Source organism: Alnus glutinosa, chromosome 13 (genome assembly GCF_958979055.1).
Source record: "Alnus glutinosa chromosome 13, dhAlnGlut1.1, whole genome shotgun sequence".
In the NCBI taxonomy this organism is placed as follows: Eukaryota; Viridiplantae; Streptophyta; class Magnoliopsida; order Fagales; family Betulaceae; genus Alnus; species Alnus glutinosa.
The window spans coordinates 23,259,254-23,280,390 of record NC_084898.1 but is presented as its reverse complement, the minus strand read 5'-3'; the positions used below and the strand labels follow the sequence as shown (position 1 = coordinate 23,280,390).

General features: G+C 37.3%; 1 protein-coding gene across 4 annotated transcripts; it reads left to right on the top strand.

The window, feature by feature from the left end:
• Positions 1-1,627: 1,627 nt before the first annotated feature.
• LOC133854500 (eyes absent homolog) lies at positions 1,628-20,004 on the top strand. Of its 4 annotated transcripts, XM_062290735.1 has the most exons (7): positions 1,628-1,784; positions 2,217-2,503; positions 2,662-2,829; positions 11,535-11,628; positions 16,289-16,483; positions 17,423-17,703; positions 19,762-20,004. In XM_062290735.1, the coding sequence occupies exons 2-6, from the start codon at positions 2,246-2,248 to the stop codon at positions 17,683-17,685; spliced, it is 978 nt and encodes a 325-aa protein (XP_062146719.1). In that variant the 5' UTR covers positions 1,628-1,784; positions 2,217-2,245; the 3' UTR covers positions 17,686-17,703; positions 19,762-20,004. The 4 variants fall into 4 exon arrangements, with proteins under 4 accessions (XP_062146719.1, XP_062146717.1, XP_062146718.1 ...); XM_062290733.1 differs by lacking the exon at positions 19,762-20,004 and having other exon boundaries at positions 1,629-1,784; positions 17,423-18,004; XM_062290734.1 differs by lacking the exon at positions 19,762-20,004 and having other exon boundaries at positions 1,647-1,773; positions 17,423-18,004.
• The last annotated feature ends 1,133 nt before the right edge of the window (positions 20,005-21,137 follow it).

The following is a 21,137-nucleotide window of genomic DNA, read 5'->3' as shown; positions in this document are numbered from 1 at the left end:
TCTTGCACACTATTATGGCCCCTTGAGATTGGGCGACCCCAATGGATCGATCTTGAATCAAGTTTTATGGGGCCATGGGGGTGAGTCTATATGATTAATAATTGATCACAAAATAATGGGTACTTCAATTCTATCCACTTACCTCGATACTTTGCTATAACGCTTGCATGTGTTACTGAATTCTAAGTACATGAATTCAGTTGGGTATTGAAGAGAGAACCCAATGAAAATGAGAGAAAGGATGAATTAACATACCTATATCATAATATGGACAACCACCTTCACTAATATGCCTGTCGTTGTTATGTTAAGTGAGCTTGATATAGCAAAGACCGGAGGTTAATGGACTGATATGAGAAGTGACATATTTTCATGAATAGCTTTCATTCGAGGGATGCTCCAACCAAGTTTAAATAAGTAAGACCGTAAATGGGGGATACCCTTTCTTTTCTTCTACAGCCTCCTTACCACATGTATGTCGGTTAAGGAACCGTCAATCGGTGATTCCCTCGAGGGACAGCTAATTTGTTGGACTCAGCTCGTCCATAAGGTGGATGGACTTTACTGGGCTCATGGGATGACGAGTTTTATTGGATTTGAGTGAGCCTTAGAGGGCCACTAGTAAATGGTATCACCAACTTGCAATAAAACATATTAAGAACTAGAACAAAACAATAATTTAAATTTGTAGAAATTAAAATATATGCATAAAAAATCTCTTTGCTATAATTATTAATCCATGGACATTGTTAGCATCTAAATCTTCGTCTCCTAACACTTCTCATTATGCTATTGTTAGCGGGACATATCAAAAATTATTCTCCAGCTAGTCTATATATAAGAAATCATTATACAATCTTCCGATCACATTCTCATACTATTATGGTTATCGATCTACATAATATTTATTAAAAATAATGCTATAAGGAGAATTAAAGTCTTTTTTGTATCCTCCCAAATATCACGTGACTTTTAAAATTACTATTAAATATTTGCATTTGAAATGATCGTTATTAGATTTTGATATGATCTAATGTAATTTTAAAAGTCACGTGATATTTGGAAGGACTCAGTCCTCCTTATAACATTATTCATTTAATAGATAAAATAGGAATTATAATCGATGGAAGCCCAATTATAAAAAAAAAAAAATTCTAACATCTCTCTCTACCTTTATCTCGTAATCAATTTATCTTTCTTCCATTTAGTATATTTGTGTGTTAATGTTTTATTTATAATGAAATGTTAAACATAATTTTCATTATCATAATTTCAATAGAAACAGATAGTTTTTTAGCTTTCTCTTTTCTATATTAAACTCACTTCATCCAATCACGTAAAAGCAATTTTAGGTAATCATTTTGAATGTGTTAGAGAAGATCAAATCAAATTCGATTTTAATTTTAATTTTTTTTAATTTGACCTTAACTTGTATTTCTATGTAAAGAAATTACATGAAATAGGCAAAAAAGAAAAAGAAAAATGATTACCTATGAAAAGTAAGACTCAAATGAATATGAAACGACGTCGTCTTTGTTGTTTGGCCCCTTTTACTGAGCTGTAGGAAGACCTCCCTTAATAGCAAAGGTAAATCTTCAACTAGGCCCAAATAAAAAAGATGTGCAGAGAAACGACGTCGTGTTCATATTTTTTTGTTTTTGTTTTTCTAAGCTGCTTTTGCCTTTTACCTTCTGCCCTCCTCAGTCGATCGCTCTTCCCTGAAGTTACAGACTTTTGCTTCAATCAATCTTCATTGGCAGCTGCCACCACTAGGTCTGCTCCACGTAAGTGTGTGTGTGTATATAATATATGTATATGTGATATGTCTGTGTAAGCATTGATACAAAGCTGTTTGATTGTGTTGGGTAGACTTTGATTTTGATAATGTTGAAAATTTCAAGGAACCCATTTGAGGTTCAGTGGCAAAGTATGTGTCCCTTGATGTGTACCTCTTTGGTTGAATCTGATATTGTTTTGCAGTAGTCGTTTTTCTCATGTTTAAGATTAAATGATGTGTAGTATGCTTCGCGGGTTAGCTGCCCACAAGTTTCTGTTTGTTTCCCATTGCTTAATCTTACAATTCACTGGTAGTTAAGCGGATGAAACCACCTTTGTTGGATTGTTGATAAAGAACTATATGTGGTATCTGTGTTCTAATGTATGTATAGATAACATGATTGATAGACTATCCTAACATCGATTCTTTTGTGCTTCAGGCTGACTTTCAGCTGAAATTGATACCAAAATGGACAACATCATGGGTGAAAATGTGTGTATTCCTTACAAAGAAACAAAAGGGGCTGTCAAAAACACCACGGATCAGAGAATAGATGTATATATATGGGACATGGACGAGACCCTTATACTGCTCAAGTCCTTGTTGAATAGGACTTATGCGGACAATTTCAATGGTTTGAAGAATGTGCAGAAGGGTGTAGAGATCGGGAAGATGTGGGAGAAGCACATTCTTGATTTGTGTGACAATTATTTCTTCTATGAACAAGTATGTGTGCATTTTTCACATACATGAGTTCTTTTTTGCATTGTGCTTAGTCAAATTTGTTTTTTATTGTTTATTTTTTTCTGATTTCTGATGTGAATCCATGCGACTTGTTTAATGTCTGGAAAGTTAATTTGTTGAGTTGGGTATTGTTGACGCAGATTGAAAACTATAATAAGCCGTTTCTTGATGCCTTGATTCAATATGATGATGGGAGGGATCTTTCTGGTTACGATTTTGACCAGGATGGGTTTGGCCCTCCATATGATGATGACAACAAACGAAAACTATCATACAGGCATAGAGACATAGCCCAAAAATATGAAAAGGTATTGATAAGGTTATACTTTTTGCCATACAATTGGTGTTCATCATTCTATCTGAGATGATCGTGCTTTAAAAAAGAAAAAAAGAAAAGAAAAGGAAAGAGAGTTGAGTTGAGTTCACTTGCTTTTCTATCATTGTTGACTAACTTAAGGCCTCCTCCCTCTTTGCTGATTACATGTAGATTATGCTCATGTAAGCAACATTTAAGCAAATGCTGATATGATGTTTTTTCTTAAGATGATTATAATGTTGTTATTACTATTATTATTACCCATGTTGCACATGTAATGGTATGCTAATATGCTTATGATTCATCAAGATTTCTTTGTTCTGAACCATAAGTCTTTTAAATTTAATTCCATCTTTTGCTTATGTGTGTGTTTTTGTATGCTTGTGAGCATGTGTTTCACCATATCAACAGATTAACTTAGCTGGTATATCTAGAAAAGGTCTAATATTATCACACCATAATGTTGGAGGTTGAGTAAATCGTATACCAATCTCTAAACAAAGTGATAGAATCCATGATTGTTCGGTTGCTGTGTTAGCTAGGGCCTTGTATTCGGCTTCAGTACTTGACCTAGCAACAGTTTGTTGTTTCTTGCAACTCCAAGTGATAAGGGTTTTTTTTTTTTTTTTTTTGATAAGTAACTCCAAGAGATAAGGTTATCACAAAGAAAAATACAATATCCACTTGTGGAGCGACGATCGTCACGGCTACCAGCCCAATCAGCATAGGAGTAGGCTTGAATATAATTTACAGTTGAGCGCTGAAACTGAAGACCATGCTGAATGGTGTGCTTGAGGTAGCGAAGGAGTCACTTAACAGATTGCTAGTGAAGTTTAGTTGGTTTTTGCATAAACTAAGAGAGTTTGTTGACACTAAAAGAAATATCCGGCCGAGTGAGGCATAAACATTGTAGGGCTCCAACTGTACTTTGGTATAATGTAGGATCATTGAATAGGTCTCCTTCAAAGGCAGAGAGATGAGTTGATGATGCCATAGGGGATGTGGTTGGTTTTGCAGTCATCTTGTTACGTTTTAGAATGTCCAAGATGTGTCTCTGCTGCGATGGTACAACTCCACGAGAGTAGGGTAACACCTCTATTCCCAAGAAGAAATTAAAGGACCCCAAGTCTTTAACTGCAAAATCAAGGTGAAGGGCAGCGAGAAGATCACGAATGGCAACATGGTTAGAACATGTAATCAATATATCATCAACATAAATGAGGACTAGCAATGTATAGCTGTCCTTTTGAAGGATAAAGAGAGAGCTATCCGACCGAGATATAGTGAAACCAAGCTGAATGAGTGTGTTGCTTAATCTGGAATACCAGGCCTGTGGAGGCTGTTTCAATTCGTAGAGAGCCTTTTGTAACTTGCAAGTATGATTAGGGAATTGAGGGTGAGCAAACCCGGGTGGTTGGGCCATGTAGACGTCTTCCGATAGGTTTCCATGGAGAAAAGCATTCTGGATGTCTATTTGATGAATAGGCCAGCCACTTGAAATAGCAAGGGAGAGGATTAAGCGTACCGTTGTAGGCTTGATAACTGGGCTACAGGTCTCACCGTAGTCAATACCCAACTGTTGATGGAATCCTTTTGCGACAAGGCGTGCTTTATGGCGATCAATTGACCCATCAGCCTTTCTTTTCAACCAAAATACCCACTTACAACCAATAATATTCTGGTTTGATGAGGGAGGAACAAGGGTCCAGGTCTGATTTTGTAAGAGAGCATCAAATTCAACATTCATGGCGAGGCGCTAGTTTGGATCTTTCATGGCAGAGGTGTAACAAGTAGGTTTTGAATCTGGGGAAGTAGACTCAGCAATGAGAGCATGGGGAATGGGGTAACGGATTGTGCCATCAGTAAGGGTTCTAACTTGGACAATGTTGTTTTTGGATCTGGTTATCATGGGATGAGTTGAGACAGGGGGTTTCGGGTTTGTGGATGGAGCAGGGGTTGGTATATTGACTGGAGATGAGAGTGGAGATGATACCTGGGTGGTGGATGTAGATTCAAGAGCTGGACTTTGAAGTTGTGAAGTTGAGACAGCTTGTGGAGTGGAGGAGATCATGAGCGGTTGCAGTGATGCTGGAGTACGAATAACCATAGGAGAGGAATTGCCAGGAACCTGCAGAGATGATATGCTGTGTACCTGCAGAGGAGTATTGGAGGAATCTGTTGAGGCTGGATTTTGAGGGGAAAAACACTCTCATTGAAAACTACATCCCTTGAGATGTATAGACGTTTGGTAGGTAGATGTAGACATTTGTACCCTTTATGATGAGGGTTGTGCCTAAAAATAAGCATTCTAAGGAGTGAAGCTGAAGCTTATTTGAGTTATAGGGTCACAAATTAGGCCAACAAGCGCATCCAAATGTACGTAAAAATGTGTAGTCAGGATTGCACTTGAAAAGAAGTTCAAAAGGTGAACGATTTTTGAGAACTGGGGTAGGCATGCGATTTATTAAGTAGCATGCAGTTGAGAAAGCATCATCCCAGTATTGAGAAGGCACATGTGCATGGGATAGGATAGCAAGACCGGTTTCGACAATATGACGGTGCTTGCGCTCAACCGCACCATTTTGTTGGTGCGTGTGAGGGCAAGAAATGCGATGGGAGATGCCAAGAAAATGCAATAAGGTGTTGAGAGGACGATATTCGCCTCCCCAATCAGATTGGACAGATTTTATTTTGAAATCAAAGAACTGCTCAACATAAGCATGAAATTTTATAAAGTTAGTAGTTACATCAGCTTTACAGAAAGTGGATATAACCACGTATAGCAACTAAAAGCATCTGAAAAGGAAACATAGTACTAAGAACCATTGGTAGAACAAATGGGAGAAGGACCCCATACATCCGTATAAATGAGTTCTAAGGGGCACTTGGCTTGAGATTGTGATGAGGAGAAGGATAGTTGCTTGCTTTTGGAGCTTAAGCAAGCAGGACATATCTCTGAGTGCTTTGTGGAAAGTACTAGTAGATTAAAAGATGAAAGAACTTGGCGAACTAGCTTAAAGGCCGGGTGGCCTAGCTGAAAGTGCCATTGAGGAAGAGAAACGCGCTCACCAATAAGAACAAAGGGGCACGGTTTATTTGATGTCGGTGGAAACTGGTAGAGACCATGGTTATTCGGGCCGCGAAGCAACACCTTCTCCGATTGACGATCCTTCAAGAAAAAATAGTGAGGATGAAACTCAAAGAAAGTATTAGTGTCTTTAGCAAATTGGTGAACCGATAACAGATTTTTGGTAATCATAGGGACATGCAAAACATTATGAAGATCAAAATGAAGAGGGGGGGAATAAAGATGGCCTTTGCCAATGTGATGGATAGGCAAGCCCTTACCATTACCCATCTAGATGCGATCATTGCCAGCATACTCAGCAGCTGAAATGTTGAGGTTGGATAAGTTGGAGGTTAGGTGATGAGTAGCACCCGAGTCAAGATACTAGGTGAAATCAGAGGTGGAACTGGGTGTGGAGAGGTAGGCCTGCATCGGAGTTGAAGTTTCACTGGGTTAAGTGTTGTCAAACCAGGAGTAGCAATTGATAGCTAGATGGCCGAGTTTGTTGCAAATCTGGTACAGCGGGCAATTACCTGAGAATTGATTGCTGCCACGGCTAGTAGAGGGAAATCCATGACCCCTGCCACGATTAAATCGAGGTGGTTGACAAGGAGGAGAGCTAAGGCCAGAGGAGTTGTGGTAAGGTTGACTACGGCCTCAACGGTTGTTGCGGAAGGAGGATGGACCTCAAGATGCAACGTTAGCACCTGAAACAGCAAGGTCAATGGCAATAGTTTGATGGTCCAGTCGTTGTTCATGCGCAAGAAGGTGCCCATAAAGTTCCTCAATCGGCAGGGGCTCAACACGGGTTTGAATCGAAGTGACAAAGGGATCGTATTATGATCCAAGACCTGCAAGGAGGAAAGAAACCATTTCAAAGTGACTGAGTGGTTTGTTCACCGTAACCAGTGCATCAGCGAGTTGCTGGAATCGTTGATAATAGTTCATGATGGTGGAGTTGCCCTTCTTAAGGGTAGCCAATTGAAAATTCACATTCATCGTGCAGGCACGAGAGCTTCTCAGGAGGTGGCACATCGGGTGACATGAGAAAGCATATTCTCTGCGAGAGAGGAAATGATGGCACCAATGATTAGCTGGTCCTGCATCTGCCAATGGAAGAATTCGGGATTGGGACTGACTGAGACATCCCATTGGTTGTAGTCACCAATGTCGGGGGTGGAGAATAGTGAGTTCCATCCACATAGCCGAATAAATTGCCACCCTTGAGATGGGGAACAATTTGCGGAATCCAGTGGTTGTAATTGTCGGATGTAAGCTTGAGCGGGTTAAAGTAATTGAAGGTAACAAGTGTTGGTAGGGCGGGTGGGTTTGTAGCCAGGGTTTGGTTTTCAACCAGAGGTTGGTTGACAACTGGGGGAGGATTTTCGGTGGGGGGAATGGCAGCCATAGAGTTGGTTGGGAGAAGAAAATTGGACGTTTGTCGTAGTGGACTCTGATACCATATAAGAGAAATGCTTTGCACGGTTTGCCTTGCTAGAATAGAGCATAGGCTTGTGTATTTATAATAAAGGAATTACAAGTATACTGAAATACAACTTCTGTATGATGTAGCAGAAGATAGATGATAAGGATAAAGTTTAAATTCAAAACTATTAACATATCTAACCAACAAGAGATAGTTGACTATGATAGGACTTATCTCTTAGTGTTTGAGTTTAAGTATATGACTTAAGGATTAGATGTACAAGATCTATCTCTATCTTTAGTTGAGCAGCCGAGAGTCCTAGAGTCTTGAGTCTTTGTATTGGATTGAACTTTATCACTAACAAAGGCTTTAGAAATGGTTGTGAATTAACGTAGCTCGCGCATGTTATCAACTTATCATTGTCAGAATTTTAAAGAGAGGCTTTAGAAATGGTTTTGGATTAACAGATTGTTCACCATATGTTGTTTTAGTTATAATACGGATAGGATGCAATAGCGGACTTAAAGTGATATGTGCATGAGATGCATCTAGAAATGTGTGTATAAGATTTTCGCTAAGGTCCTGGTGGGAAGTGTCTATAAGATTTTGTCTAAGGTCCTTGCTACTAGAATGAAGCATGTTGGGTTCGCTTATTTCTAATAATCAAAATACTTTTATGGTGGGGGAGACAAATTCTAAATTAAGTTCTTATAGCTAATGAGTGTTTGGACAACAGACTCAAATTTGGTATTCCAGGTGTGTTGTGCAAGCTGGACTTGGAAAAAGCCTATGATTATGTCAATTGGGAGTTCCTCTCCTATCTTCTAGGGTGCCTTGGCTTTGGTTCAATATGGAGGAAATGGATATCCACCTATATCTCCACTTCCCATTTCTCTATTTTGATTTACGGTAGCCCACGTGGTTTATTTGCGACCTCTAGGGGCCTCTATTAAGAGCACTAGCTTTTGCCTATCCTTTTTTGTAATTATCATGGAGGCTTTTAGTAGGATGCTGTCTAAAGCTATGATTAGGGGCTATTTATCTGGATTTCGAGTTGACCTCCATAACGCAGCCCCTTTGGAGATCCCTCATTTTCTTTTCCAGATGACAATCTTATTTTGTGATGTAGATCAAGACCCATTCCTTAATTTGGGGCACATTCTCTTGTGTTTTGAGGCTATTTTGGGTTTAAAGGCAACCTTGGAATCAGAAGTGTATTCAAAGGGACTTCCTTTGGGATGATTTTATGGAGAGCTTAAGCTCCATCTAGTGAGCTAGAAGATTGTTTGCTCCCTAGTTCCTAGAGGAGGGTTGAGTGTGAAAAACCTCATGTTGTTTAATAAAGCTTTACGGGTTAAATGGCTTTGGAGATTCGCTCAAGAAGAGAATTCTTTATGGAGATAGGTGATTGTTGAGAAGTATGAGATCCAGAGAGGGGGCCGGTGTTTAGAGGAAACTTGAGCACCATATGGGGTGGGCCTTTGGAGGAATATTAGGAATGACTGGGGGTATCTCTCCAACTTCATATCTGGCAGGATGTTTGGTGCGGAGAAGCGACTCTCAAGTCCTTATTCTCAGAACTCTATTTCACAGTGTTGTATTACGTGAACTCTTCTAGCATTTCTGTCCATCGGAACTCGAATTTTCTCAGGGTGGTCTAGGATTGGGAGCTCAAGTCCCATGTTGCATTCCTCGATCTATTGTACTCATCGAAAACCCATCCAAGAGAGACGGATATAATGTTGTGGACCCAAACATGTAATCATGGGTTTAAAGTGAAGAGTTATTACAATTCATTACAGTCTGGAGGGTCTTGTCTATTTCCTTGGAAGAGCGTCTGGAAGGTGAAGGCTCCACTTCATATTGCTTTCTTCACTTGGACAGTAGCTTTGGGCAAAATTCTCATGACTAATAACCTTAGGAGGCGGGGTCTTATCCTTATCAATTGGTGTTGTCTCTGCAAAAAGAGCAAGGAAACTGTAAACCATCTCCTCATCCATTGTGAGTTTACTAGCGAGATCTAGTGCTTAGTTCTCATTTTATTTAGAGTGTTGTGGGTCATGCCTAACAATATCCTAGAGCTGCTTCAATGTTTGAAGACACAAGGGCGGGGACAATCCAAAGAGACCATTTGGAAGATTATCCCTACTTTACTAATGTGGAGCATTTGGAGAGAAAGAGATCGGCGTCTTTTTGACGACTACGAGTCTAATATGCTACAATTAAAATCCTCCTTCTTCGATCTCCTTTAGATTGAGCTATAACTTTTGTTCCTAATTTTTCTTCCTCTAATCTTGGAGTTCTCGTTAACTTTTTATACTTTCGACCCTAATAGGGTGGTTGCTCATCTTGAATACTTTTTGTGTGCGGGAACTTTGCTTCTTCTAATAAATTGTTATTCATTAAAAAAAAAAATTGCATCTAGAAATGTGTCGGATGCTCAAATGAATGAGTGACAATAAAAAAAATGATAAATACAAATCAATATATAACTGAGAGATGTTAGTCGGAAAGAACTAGACGATAGAAATTTGTTTAAGATCCTCTACTGGCGCAACAAAAACCTAAGACTTCACCAATGTGGTCTATTTTGTTTCAAGTTGGAAGCTCTACTTGATTGAGAGAAGGCCACAAAGATGCTGGTTGAGTAAAGTAAATAGACCTCATGACCTATAATACTATGATGTACAATTTGGCCATAGACAGAGATAAATCGTAAACAAGTTGTATAATTTTTTTTATGGATAATAATTTTTATTAAGAGAGGAAGCAAAACTCATGTACACGGAAAGTATATAAGAGGAGCCACTACCCTAATAGGGTCGAAAATCTAAAAAGTTAACAAGATTTACAATATTAGAGTAAGAAAAATTAGGAACAAAAGTTACAACCCAATATAAAAGTGATCTCAAGAAGGAGGACTTTAATTGTAGCACTTTGTGTTCTTTGAAAAACAACAGGAAATGAAGATGCATAAGATATTAATGGGTGTGTTTGGTAAAGATTGTTGATGTGCATTTTTTTTTTAGTAGTAGTAAGAAGTGATTGATGTGATATAAAATAGAAAGAATTTGTATGAAAAGGTGAAAAAGTTTTGTTTTGTAGAGGTTTTTTTTTTATTATTATTTTTATTTGAATAGTAATAAAAAATGATTGATGTGATATAAAAAGTGAAAAAAGTTATAATGTTTTGAAGTTGACTTTTTTTTTTGGGAGAAGTGAAAATAAGGGAAGGGAAGGAGAGAATGGTTACCAAACAGACCCAATATTCCTAATACGTGGAAAATTGCATAATGATGGGAAACACACATTGTAGCAATCTCTTTGTTAATGTAAATGTTATTGTCTATTACAAGTGCATCACAAGCAAGGTTATTTAGGTCCATCTCACACCTTTGCATAATTTATGGGCTCTAAATAGTAAGAAAAATATTATACATGATCATCTTCTTCGTAATTGGCAATCCTCATTGTCACACTCTTGAACATTGTGATATTAACAAATTGTTGATATTAAGTTTTGCCAATTAATGCTTTTGATAATTTCTTCTTACTGTTTGTTAGATTGTTCTAGCAGGAAGTTATGCTAAGATGCATATGTGCATTTACTAATAACAAGGCTTTTGCTTTATGGTTATGTTTTCAGTACATATACTAATGCATAATGCTGAAAAGGGAGAAGCCTTTGCCAGTCTTAATGCCCCTGCTAGTGTCTGTCATGCCTGATAGTATGGTCACTAGGAATTACATCCATCTTGAGCATTTGCGTGTTTCAAGATCTTTGAGAATTCTATCAAAGGAGAATCCAGCCTAATTATACTGTCTCTCCTAGTTGAATGACAGAATGTTCTTTATTTTCCTCCACTATTTTTGTTCAAATTGACTGTTATTTCCAAGGCCTGTAAAAATCCGTCTGAAATGGCGATAATTTTGTGGAAGTTTGTCAGATTTTAATTCAGATCATTGACTAGGTTTTTTTTGAACTTCAACCTAAGTTAAACTTTAAGAGCGCAAAATTTGGAACTAATATGCTCGTGCTTAATGGAGTAAACAAGATTTTATTAAGCAGAGTTTATTTTTCTCGTTCCTTTGTACAGATCCACACTAGCTTCTCTCTCCTTGGAAGAGCTAATTTACTCCCTGCAGGTAATCTTAGCCATAGTATGATCTTGTGGAGAAACTCACTCACTCTCTCTCATTTCAGGGTTTGCATAGTTTTTTTGATCAAGATACAATGAAAGTCTGGGATGAATTGTATGATATCACTGATATATATACAGATAGATGGCTTTCGTCAGGTATGTTATCCAATCAAGGTGCTGCTGCATAGCAATTCTGTTAATTGCTTTGATGGTTCTGATGTTTGGTTTAATGCTGGACTCCTTGCTTTTCGTTGCTGAGATCTTTGAAATATATGGCTTTCTTTCTTTCTTTTTTTTTTTTTTTAATTATTTTTTTTAAACTTCTGTTTTTGCACTGCAACTAGGGAAAAATGAATAAATACTATTGACCATTAATTAAAAGCAATCTGCGTGTATAGAAATATTTTTCTTTGTTATATAATTAGTGAAAAATGTAAACCAGGTTCTTGTATTATTGGTCAAGATTTATTTTCCCTGATAAGTAATACTTTTATTATAAGAAAATATACGGTGGTACATGGAAATTACAAGACAGGTTTCCAATGAAATTGCAATCCAAAGTTCAAAAGATCTAGAACTTCTAGAGAAGAGGAAAAGCAAATACACTCTAAAGCAGTATTCAGTCAAATAATGATCTCAAAAAAATAAATGAATAAATAAATAACAAGAAAATTCCAGAGAATCTCAATACCATAAATGCCTGTCAATTATGTTTCCTTCAAATAGACTACATGGCACAAAGTTCAATTCATTCTAGCAGCTTTTTGTGGCACCTTAATACACCAACCACTCTTTCACAAGAACATATCTCTAGAAGACTCTCTGAGTGCCCCAAAATAAGAATGGAGATAAAATACAGCACTTCTTGTTGAGGTGCAAGACATTCTATTCTATCTTCCGCGGGTGAACTAATACGAATACAAAAAAATAAAAAAGTGAATCAATTGATTCAACCTTACAAAGAGGGGATCCCAATATCTGGTTGAAATATGAAACTAGAGATGTATCTTTATCCAAAGATCAGGAAGAAATTAGGAAATATTTTTTTCTAAAATAACCTTCCACTCGATAAAAATGTCACGTCAACAATGGACCCAACTACTATACTTCCTTGTTTGGCAGATGCTCCAGAAGGCATTAATGATTTTTTTGACAAGTAATGATTGGACCTCGTAATAGCAGCAGATCCTTAGATTTATGAAGCCAAGCGAAGATTTCTGAAAGACCTGAATTCTGTGCAAAGGGATGGGGAGATGGAGCCTTGTATTTTTAATTTTTTTTAGCATGCCATCACTAGTGACTTTCTTAATGTGCTAGAGTTTTTGTAAGAGCCTCAACTTTAAAAGCAAATTGGAGAGCTGACCAAAATTTGGTAGTTAAGGTGTCATTAGGCTCAACAGAGGATGATAACTCAGGTGAAGGGTTTACACATACGGAATCCAGATGGTTGGGGTGTTAAGTTCATTTGTCAGGAGAAATAAAAAATGTGGACAACTAGGCATCGTAATCCAGCCATTTAAGAGTGATTTGTTACTACCTAGCAACTTCATAGATTCCAAGATTTATTTTGTAGCTCACTTGCAACATTATATTGGGTCAAGTGTTATATGGGTTTGATCATCAATCCATTAGGAGCCTAGGGTTAAAACAATTTCTAATTTCGTTTTTTATTCACGAGTTATAGTTAGTTCTGTATCAGGGGCAGATATGTAACTTTTTTGAAATTCCTGGGAATTAGAAGTATCTTGGTAATTGAGTCATTTCGATTTTTTAGAAGTTTCTAAGTGGCTTTGGCTTATTTTCTCCAAGCCCAAGTTATTTTTTCATTTCGTTTTATTAAGTCTTTATTTTATTAGTCAAATTGGGAATCCTAATTTTAGTAGATTGTTTTTTGGAAAAAAAAAAAAAAAAATCCAAAGAGTCTTCTAGATATGCTTCAATGTACACAACAATTACAGAGACTTTGATAATGAAATGGAGTGATTTGAGTTTTGAGGCAAGGGTGCCTACAGCAGTATTCTCTCATTTTTCTTTTTCTTCATCTTAAGCACATGTTAGTGTTCACGTCACTGTTTGTACAGCCCGTGAACAGAAACAAAATATCCTCTTTATTCTTCCTTCTTTATAACCCCAGATTAGATTCCTTCTCTTAATTCCTTTTAAAGCCTTATAACCCTGGACCTTTAATAATCTTTAGCTAATAAATAATCCTTCCAACCCAACCCAATGCCTTCAAACAGGCACTTCCTGTAATTCTTGCAACCAGTTTGTTCACTTTTCCAAGCCTTCTTGCAATTCAATCCTACCGTATTAAACCATAAACATCCCACAAATCCTTGAACCTTTACCTCACTGTAATAGACCCTAAAACTTTTTCCTCGCTGTAATAGACCCTAAAACCTTTTCCTCACCATAATAAACCCTAAAAACAAAATTTTTCCCATACTAAAACCCACCATAAGCACACGTAGACAGGATGTCCCTAATCTAGTCTGTGACACATCATGTAACTTGGGTAATGTTAAAGCATGTTTTGCGTCCAATTCATTTAGGCTTATTTTTTTTGGATAAGTAATAAGCCAATCCGCATTAAAAGTGTAAGGCGCCCGTTAGTACATTGGGAGTATACAAAAAGAAACGCCTAACTAGAGAAACAAGTTAGAAAATTATTAAAATTAAAAGAAAAAGGGGACACATAAGCCGTAGTCCAAAAATACAAAGTGTGGTAAAAAGATGATAAAATCTCCTCCGAGGTCTTCTCCAAATTCTCAAAGCTCCGATTATTTCTTTCCCTCCCTCCAAGTAGGCGCCATATTCCACACTGTAGCACTCCTCAGCCTACCTGAAGACCGCCAGCAAGCAAGCAGATCAAAAACCTGTTGAGGCATAACCCAGGACATCCCAAAGTGACTGAAAAGAGTATTTCATAAAGCAGAATCCATATCTCAGTGGAGAAGAAGATAGTCCACGGACGACTCCTCAATTTTATTACACATGCAACATCTGTTTATCACGATAATGTGGCGCTTCCTGAGATTGTCCAAGGTGAGGATCTTTCCAAGAGCCGCGAGCACGTAAAAAAGGCCGCCCTTGAAGGAGCTTGGGTCCGCCACACACTCTTCCAGGGAAAGCGAGTGCCTTCCGAGCAAGCCAAGGAGTAGAAGAAAGACTTGACCTTGAATAAACCTTTTTTAAAAATAACAAGATTTCATGAAGTCCCATATTTTGCTCTCTTTGTTTGAGTTTATTCTTAGAATGAAGCTTTATTATCAAATCTGTTAGGGGAAGAAGCCAAACCAGAATGATGAGAGACATGAATGAGGAGTCCTCCCACCTTATCCAACTAAAATCTAAGAGAAACATTTGACCTAGTGACGTGTATGATGTTTGAAATAAACTGAGGCAAGGGGTGTTAAACATAGTTTAATCGATATTATGTGATTATCTTAATGTGGTTTTGGAGTCAATAGTTCTCATGCCTGTCAGATTTACTGCAAGTTACCTTGTGCTGGAGATTATAAGGCTATGTAAGTAGACACTGAATTTTTTCAGCTGCAAATGCTTTATTTGTGAATCTGGTCCAGACCCTTGTTACGACAACAAACTGCATTTGACTCAACAAATATTTTTCTTCTCATAATTCATCTCAAACCACTCTACTTGCAGTAGATCTTGATATTAAGGGCTGATTTTGGGGCATATGATCTAATGTTTTAGTGAGTTTAGTTCTATTTCCAAGATGACAACCAGTTTCTAACTTCTTTACTACCAGTTCCCACTCTTATTACTTAAGGGATTATCTAGTAGAGGCATATCAGGTAAGTGACAACCCATTAACCACTCTCACATGTTAGGCAATAGACAATGTTTCAACTTTAGAATCTTCCAAATTGATCCACCTTGAGGGTTTTCACCCCCAATTTGTCTAAAATTTTTCAATAGATGTAGGAGTGTAATTTTCTATACTGCAAAAGGAAGGGGTTCTGTCATCAATGAATAGTGAAAAACAGGGATACCATTCATGCCCTTCACTAGGCTATGGAGAAACCAACCTGCTTGATACAATAAACTATCCTACTAAGACGTTCTTTAACTAAAGGGAAACACGAGAGGATTGCTCTGTTCAATACCTTTAGATGCATCCCCTATCACTTCATTTCAATCACGTTCTTTTTGTCAAGGAACATAAGTTTGCTCTCTGTTATTTATTCAAGAAAGCCCTCATCTTAAACTTCTATAATACATTAAAGCAGTAACTGTGAAGGAGAATGCCATAAAAAATTTCTCTACCGTGGGAAATATATATATATATATATATATATATATAGTGTGCAATGGGAACCGTCCTTTGCCTGATAGACAGACCTTTTGGCAATGACCTTATAGTGGCTGCTTATAAAAGTAACAAATCCATGGGAAAAGGTGTCCTCTCATTGGAATTGAGGACAAGGAGGATGGAGCTAGAACTTTTTATTGTCACTTCTACCCTCAATAATACTTATCATGCCAATTAAAGCAAGCACACCTTCCATCTTGTACTTAGGTAAGACACTTCATCCTTTCGGTTATATAAATCTTCATTATTCATCAAAACAAGTACTTGGCTTTCCTTTGCCTTTGTGCTGATTGAATTTTGACTTGTGTCTGCTAACCCTGCTGATAACATTATCTCTTGTTATACTTATAAAAAAATAAAAATTCATCGCTTGTTATGAAATTTGAAATATATTTTGTAGTGTGCTTTGCTCTCACATGTCTAACATTATTGCATTACTTCTTTTGTTTACACTACTTATCCTTATATATATCAATGTAGCACGAGCCTTCTTGGAGCAGTGTTCGAGTGGGAACAAAGATGCAACTTCTTCTGTTGCCTCTGCTGATGCAACCATTGACTCTCCTAATTCAAAGGATCAGCATGTTAATATTTTAGTGACTTCAGGATCATTGATACCCAGCCTTGTCAAATGCTTGCTCTTTCGACTTGACAGTGTAATTACACATGGAAATGGTCATTCTTCCTCCCTTTTAGTTCAATTGAAATATACATTTGGTCACCTTTTGCTTGTTTTCTGTCTCATAGGTATCTGAACTGCATTAGCTGTTTCTATTTAATAGGCCTTATCACAATATTTTGTCTGCCTGTTCAATTCCATGCTCTAGTATTTTTAGAATATTGAACTGACAACGTTGTGGAGCAATACTATGATCTATATTAAGTGTGAACCTCTGAATATATTTCCTCAATACTTGACTTAGTATTTTCAGAACAATGTTGAAGTTGTTTCCTGACCATATAACCGGGGTACCTTTATTGACAAATGAATTCAACTGCTAAAGTGGGGGTATTTTTCTTGACTTTGTGGTTAATAATACTTCGGAATACCATAAACGACATAAAATGCCCTCTAATGCAGGAAACCTCTTTTGCTTGTATGGTTTTGTTAGAAACTTTTAGACACATATAATGCAAGAGATATATTCATGTTTCCTGCCAGTTAAAGAATTTATATAGTTCTAGTTATTAATCATGGCCTCTAATAATATTCCAATTAGAGGCACCCACTTGCCTCTTTTGGTGCTTATGAAGGGAAAGAAATAACCGGAGCTTTGAGGACGTGGAGAAGACTCCTAAGGAACTTTTATCCTCCTATCACACTTTGTATCTTTGGACTACGGTTTACGTGTTCCCCTTATCTTTTAGTTTTCTTGATTTCCTTACTTGTTTTTCTAGTTAGATGTTTACTTTTGTATACTCCTAGCGTACTAAGAGGCGCTTCACACTTTTAATGAGATTGGCTTATTACTTATCAAAAAAAATAATATCCCAAAATATGAAACTTGATTATGCATAAATACTTTAGGGCTTCTGTTACTGGTAATGAATCTCTCACATTTATATTAGCTTAAATTGTAGTAATAAGTAATGATAGATCTGTCATTTCTTCAGTTTACAGCTCATGGGATGTGGGAAAACTCACATGTTTTCAATGGATTAAGGAGCGTTTCAGCAGTTCAAATGCTCGTTTTTGTGTAATTGGGGATGGATGGGAAGAATGTGAAGCTGCACAAACCATGACATGGCCATTTGTTAAGATTGATCTGCAACCAGGCAGTTCTCACAGGTTTCCAGGCCTTACATCGAGAACAGTAGGTTACTATTTCTCTGTTGTATATGGAAGTCCTGATGCCGAAAATGACGAAGATGATTAGGTCTCATCATGTGCCTCTGTAAGTTGTCCTCCCTGGAATTTCTATCTGTACATAGAAACAAAGCAACATTCATGAAAGCCTTATTTGTTAACTAAATTGTAAGAATCAACCAAGTTAGATGACCATAACCACCTCACAGGCCATATACAAATTGTCATGGAAAAATAAAGAGATGAAATAATTTTTTTTTTTCCTGAACAATTGAACATGTATATGTAAACCACTGGTTAGAGTCATCTGTCCAGACTCTCTTGTAAGAACTTTCTTAGAGTCCATTAATTTTTGTATGTACTACATCAAATAGTGATTGTTATATTCCTCATGTTTCTTTTATATTAACTTTTAATGATTATTCATTATATCTGTCTCAATTATCTAGAAAATTATGTTTAGTTTATGCAAGAAAATAAAGATACCCTTCTTCTATGCTTATCATGAGCTTTTCCTTAAAGTAGCACGCATTTTTTTATTTTTTATTTTTTTTTTAAAAAAAAAAAGAAAAGAAAAAAAAGAGCATGTAACTAATAAACATGCCCCAAATTTGAAAGTTTTGGATGCCTCAGCAACGAGTGTATATGATTTATAGCTGCTCTAGAAGTCCCACCGGGTACGTGTGTAACTTACCAATAAAAAAAGAAAAAGAAAAAAGAAAACTTGAACTCTCCTTTCTTTGTCGAAATATTATTATTCTTGCATAGAATCTTACTCCCCCCCTCCCCCCTTTTTGTATTTTTTTTCTTCCCCCTCTTTATAGGAATAGATTGAGATGTGGCTGAGAATGTATAGCTGAAATATTAGGGTGGCAATATATCTGGAGATGCCAGCATCAATTAAGCATTGAAACCCTATTCGACCTTAGAGTGTCAAATGTCCTCGCTCGTTTGACCTAGGTTTGTCAAGCGTACCATCCCACTCGACCTAAGGTTGTTAAGCATATTACCTTGTTCAACCTAGGGCTGCCGAGCATGCGACCCTACTCAACCTAGGGATGTCAAGTGTACGACCCTGTTTGATCTAGGGCTGTCTAGCATACCACTCCGCTCAACCTAGGGTTGCCTTAGGGTTAACTTGCATACGGAAAATAACTTATATTTTCTTGACCTTAAAAATGTTCGCAAAAACTTATTTCTACTAATCATGAAATTGTAATGGGAAATAGGTTATCATGCCAAGCATCATAAATAGTAGGCTCATACCACAAATAAATATTGAATGCTCTTCTACTACTTATATATACATGTTAAAACACATTTCACATAAATGAGTTTATAGCTTTTGAAATGGATATTACTTATTGCATTTACTTATACTCTCGATAAACTTTTTTCACGTGTCATGTGATCGTCTACAAGCTATTGCACTATTAGTTAGGGTTTACACTATTAAAAACCATAAAAATTTCTCTCCCAAAAAAAAAAAAAAAAAAAAGAACCAAGAATTCCAATTAGGCATTATGTGATGAGCTCGTTCGAATGGGCTTCGAACAAGGCATTTTGTGCCAGGCTTGTGTGAACGAAAAACCTATGGTTCGAACGGGATAACATTGCAAGTAAATTTTCAACGCAAAAACACCCAAAACCCGAGTTTCCTCCCTACCATTCCATTCATCCACACCATACAACACAAACCAACCAACATACAACCCCAAAACACCAATTATAACACCAAAAATCCAACCTTTTAATCAAATCCTAATTCCACACTTTACTCATTTTCTCCCAACCACAAAACATACAACAACAAAAATAATTCCAACTACTTCATTAACACTTAACACAACTCAATCACCAAATTCCAATTTACAAATCACAAATCTCCTCAAAATATTAAAATCCCGCGTTCGAACCTCGTTAATACGTGGAGATTCCTTCTCATTTGAACAACTCCCAATCTCGTTTGAAATTTTCAAGTTTTTAAACTTAGAATGTTAATCCTTTTTCAATCAAATACGTATAAGCCTCACCTTGTTTCGTCTATTCTCATCAAAATATATCTTTATTTTATGATTTGATTCTAAATTTCTATTTTCTTTTAGTATCTAATTACGCCGGTTGTACTTTTGCTTTTGGATGGCAGATTTTGTAAAGACCCTTTGTACTCAACATGGTCCTCCTTTATCCTGTTGGTCCCTCCTAGGCTCCTAGCTAAAGCCTAAATGCTAGCCAAGCAGCAGAAAAGTAATATTTCTTTAGATCCAGACTGAATAAATGCAGTTGGAGGTACTCTCAAAGTTCATCTAAAGTTGTAAACATGTGAAAGTTGTGTAGGCTTTGTTTTGTAGCAAGAGAAAAAATTGGATCAAGCCCAACCGCCCAAAACCCTTTAAAGTATATATTTTTTATAATCCAATCCCCCAAAACTAATTTTCTGTCCCCCTAAAATTTTTCTTTTAATTTCACCCCGATACAACATATCTTGGTTTTGCCCCTACCGCTTCGTTATGGGAGGGCTCGTGATAATTGTGGCAGGTGATCTATGAATGCCCACAAGTAAAGGTGACAATTTGCGTTCACAGTAGGGTTTGAGTGTCTCGTGTGACTCCATACAACCCCCGACCAACGGGTGAAGTACATAGCAAGCCATCCCTTATTTGATTGATCGGGTCTTGTGATGTGAGCATAGGTGACCTCATCCTTGCATAGTTTTGCTGGCCACAATTAACCCTTAGATCCAGAGTAAAACTCACACACATCATTGGGCCATAAGGTCAAGAACGTATCGTGTAGTATGCTCATGCCACACCACAATCTTTTGATAATCACTTTCATGATATAAAATGGGGATCATGTCATACTATCACAATAACATTTCATTTTATCATCATCATTTTCACAAGGTAAATCATAAAATAAATGGAAAAATATATTTAAGCCCCTTGAACTATTACTCATTTTTCATTTGGGCTTATGAACTACCAAGTATGACATTTGGATACGTCAAACTACCAACTTATGACAAAAAGGCACCTCCATTAGCGTCAGACGTTAAACTGGATGGAAAAGTCGTCACAGATAACTGCTTTGCTACCTCATCCCAACTGTCCCGTTATTCTCGACAAGGAATCAAGCAACACCCTTAACCAGCCGTGAGCACATAGCACTACACAACACTCGATAATGATTTTGTCCTGCCAACAAGCATGGAATTCAGCACCATTGTCTTGCCAGGACCGTACCTCACCAGAGGACAACACCTAGCAAATGACGTATCTCACTAGAGGGCGCGAATTAAACAACATGCCTGGCTAGAGTCATCCCCAATCAAAGGATAACACCTGGCTAAGGCCATACAGAGAAAAATACTTTGCATAAGGGAGGAAAGGCAACCACTCCAGGTGCACACAAGCAACCATATTCTATTTCTCTTCTTCTCCTTTTCTCCTAGCCATCATCCTATGTAAGAGATACACGGAATCCCTTACTAACTTAAGCATCAGAGCAATCTCCCGTCGA

What these genes read in the sequence shown, in the direction of transcription:
- LOC133854500 (XM_062290735.1), top strand. Translation starts at nt 2,246, where the DNA reads ATGGACAACATCATGGGTGAAAATGTGTGTATTCCTTACAAAGAAACA. An exon ending in ATTATTTCTTCTATGAACAA is followed by an intron (nt 2,504 to 2,661) that starts GTATGTGTGCAT and finishes TTGTTGACGCAG; the next exon opens with ATTGAAAACTATAATAAGCC. An exon ending in TGTAATTACACATGGAAATG is followed by an intron (nt 16,484 to 17,422) that starts GTCATTCTTCCT and finishes TCATTTCTTCAG; the next exon opens with TTTACAGCTCATGGGATGTG.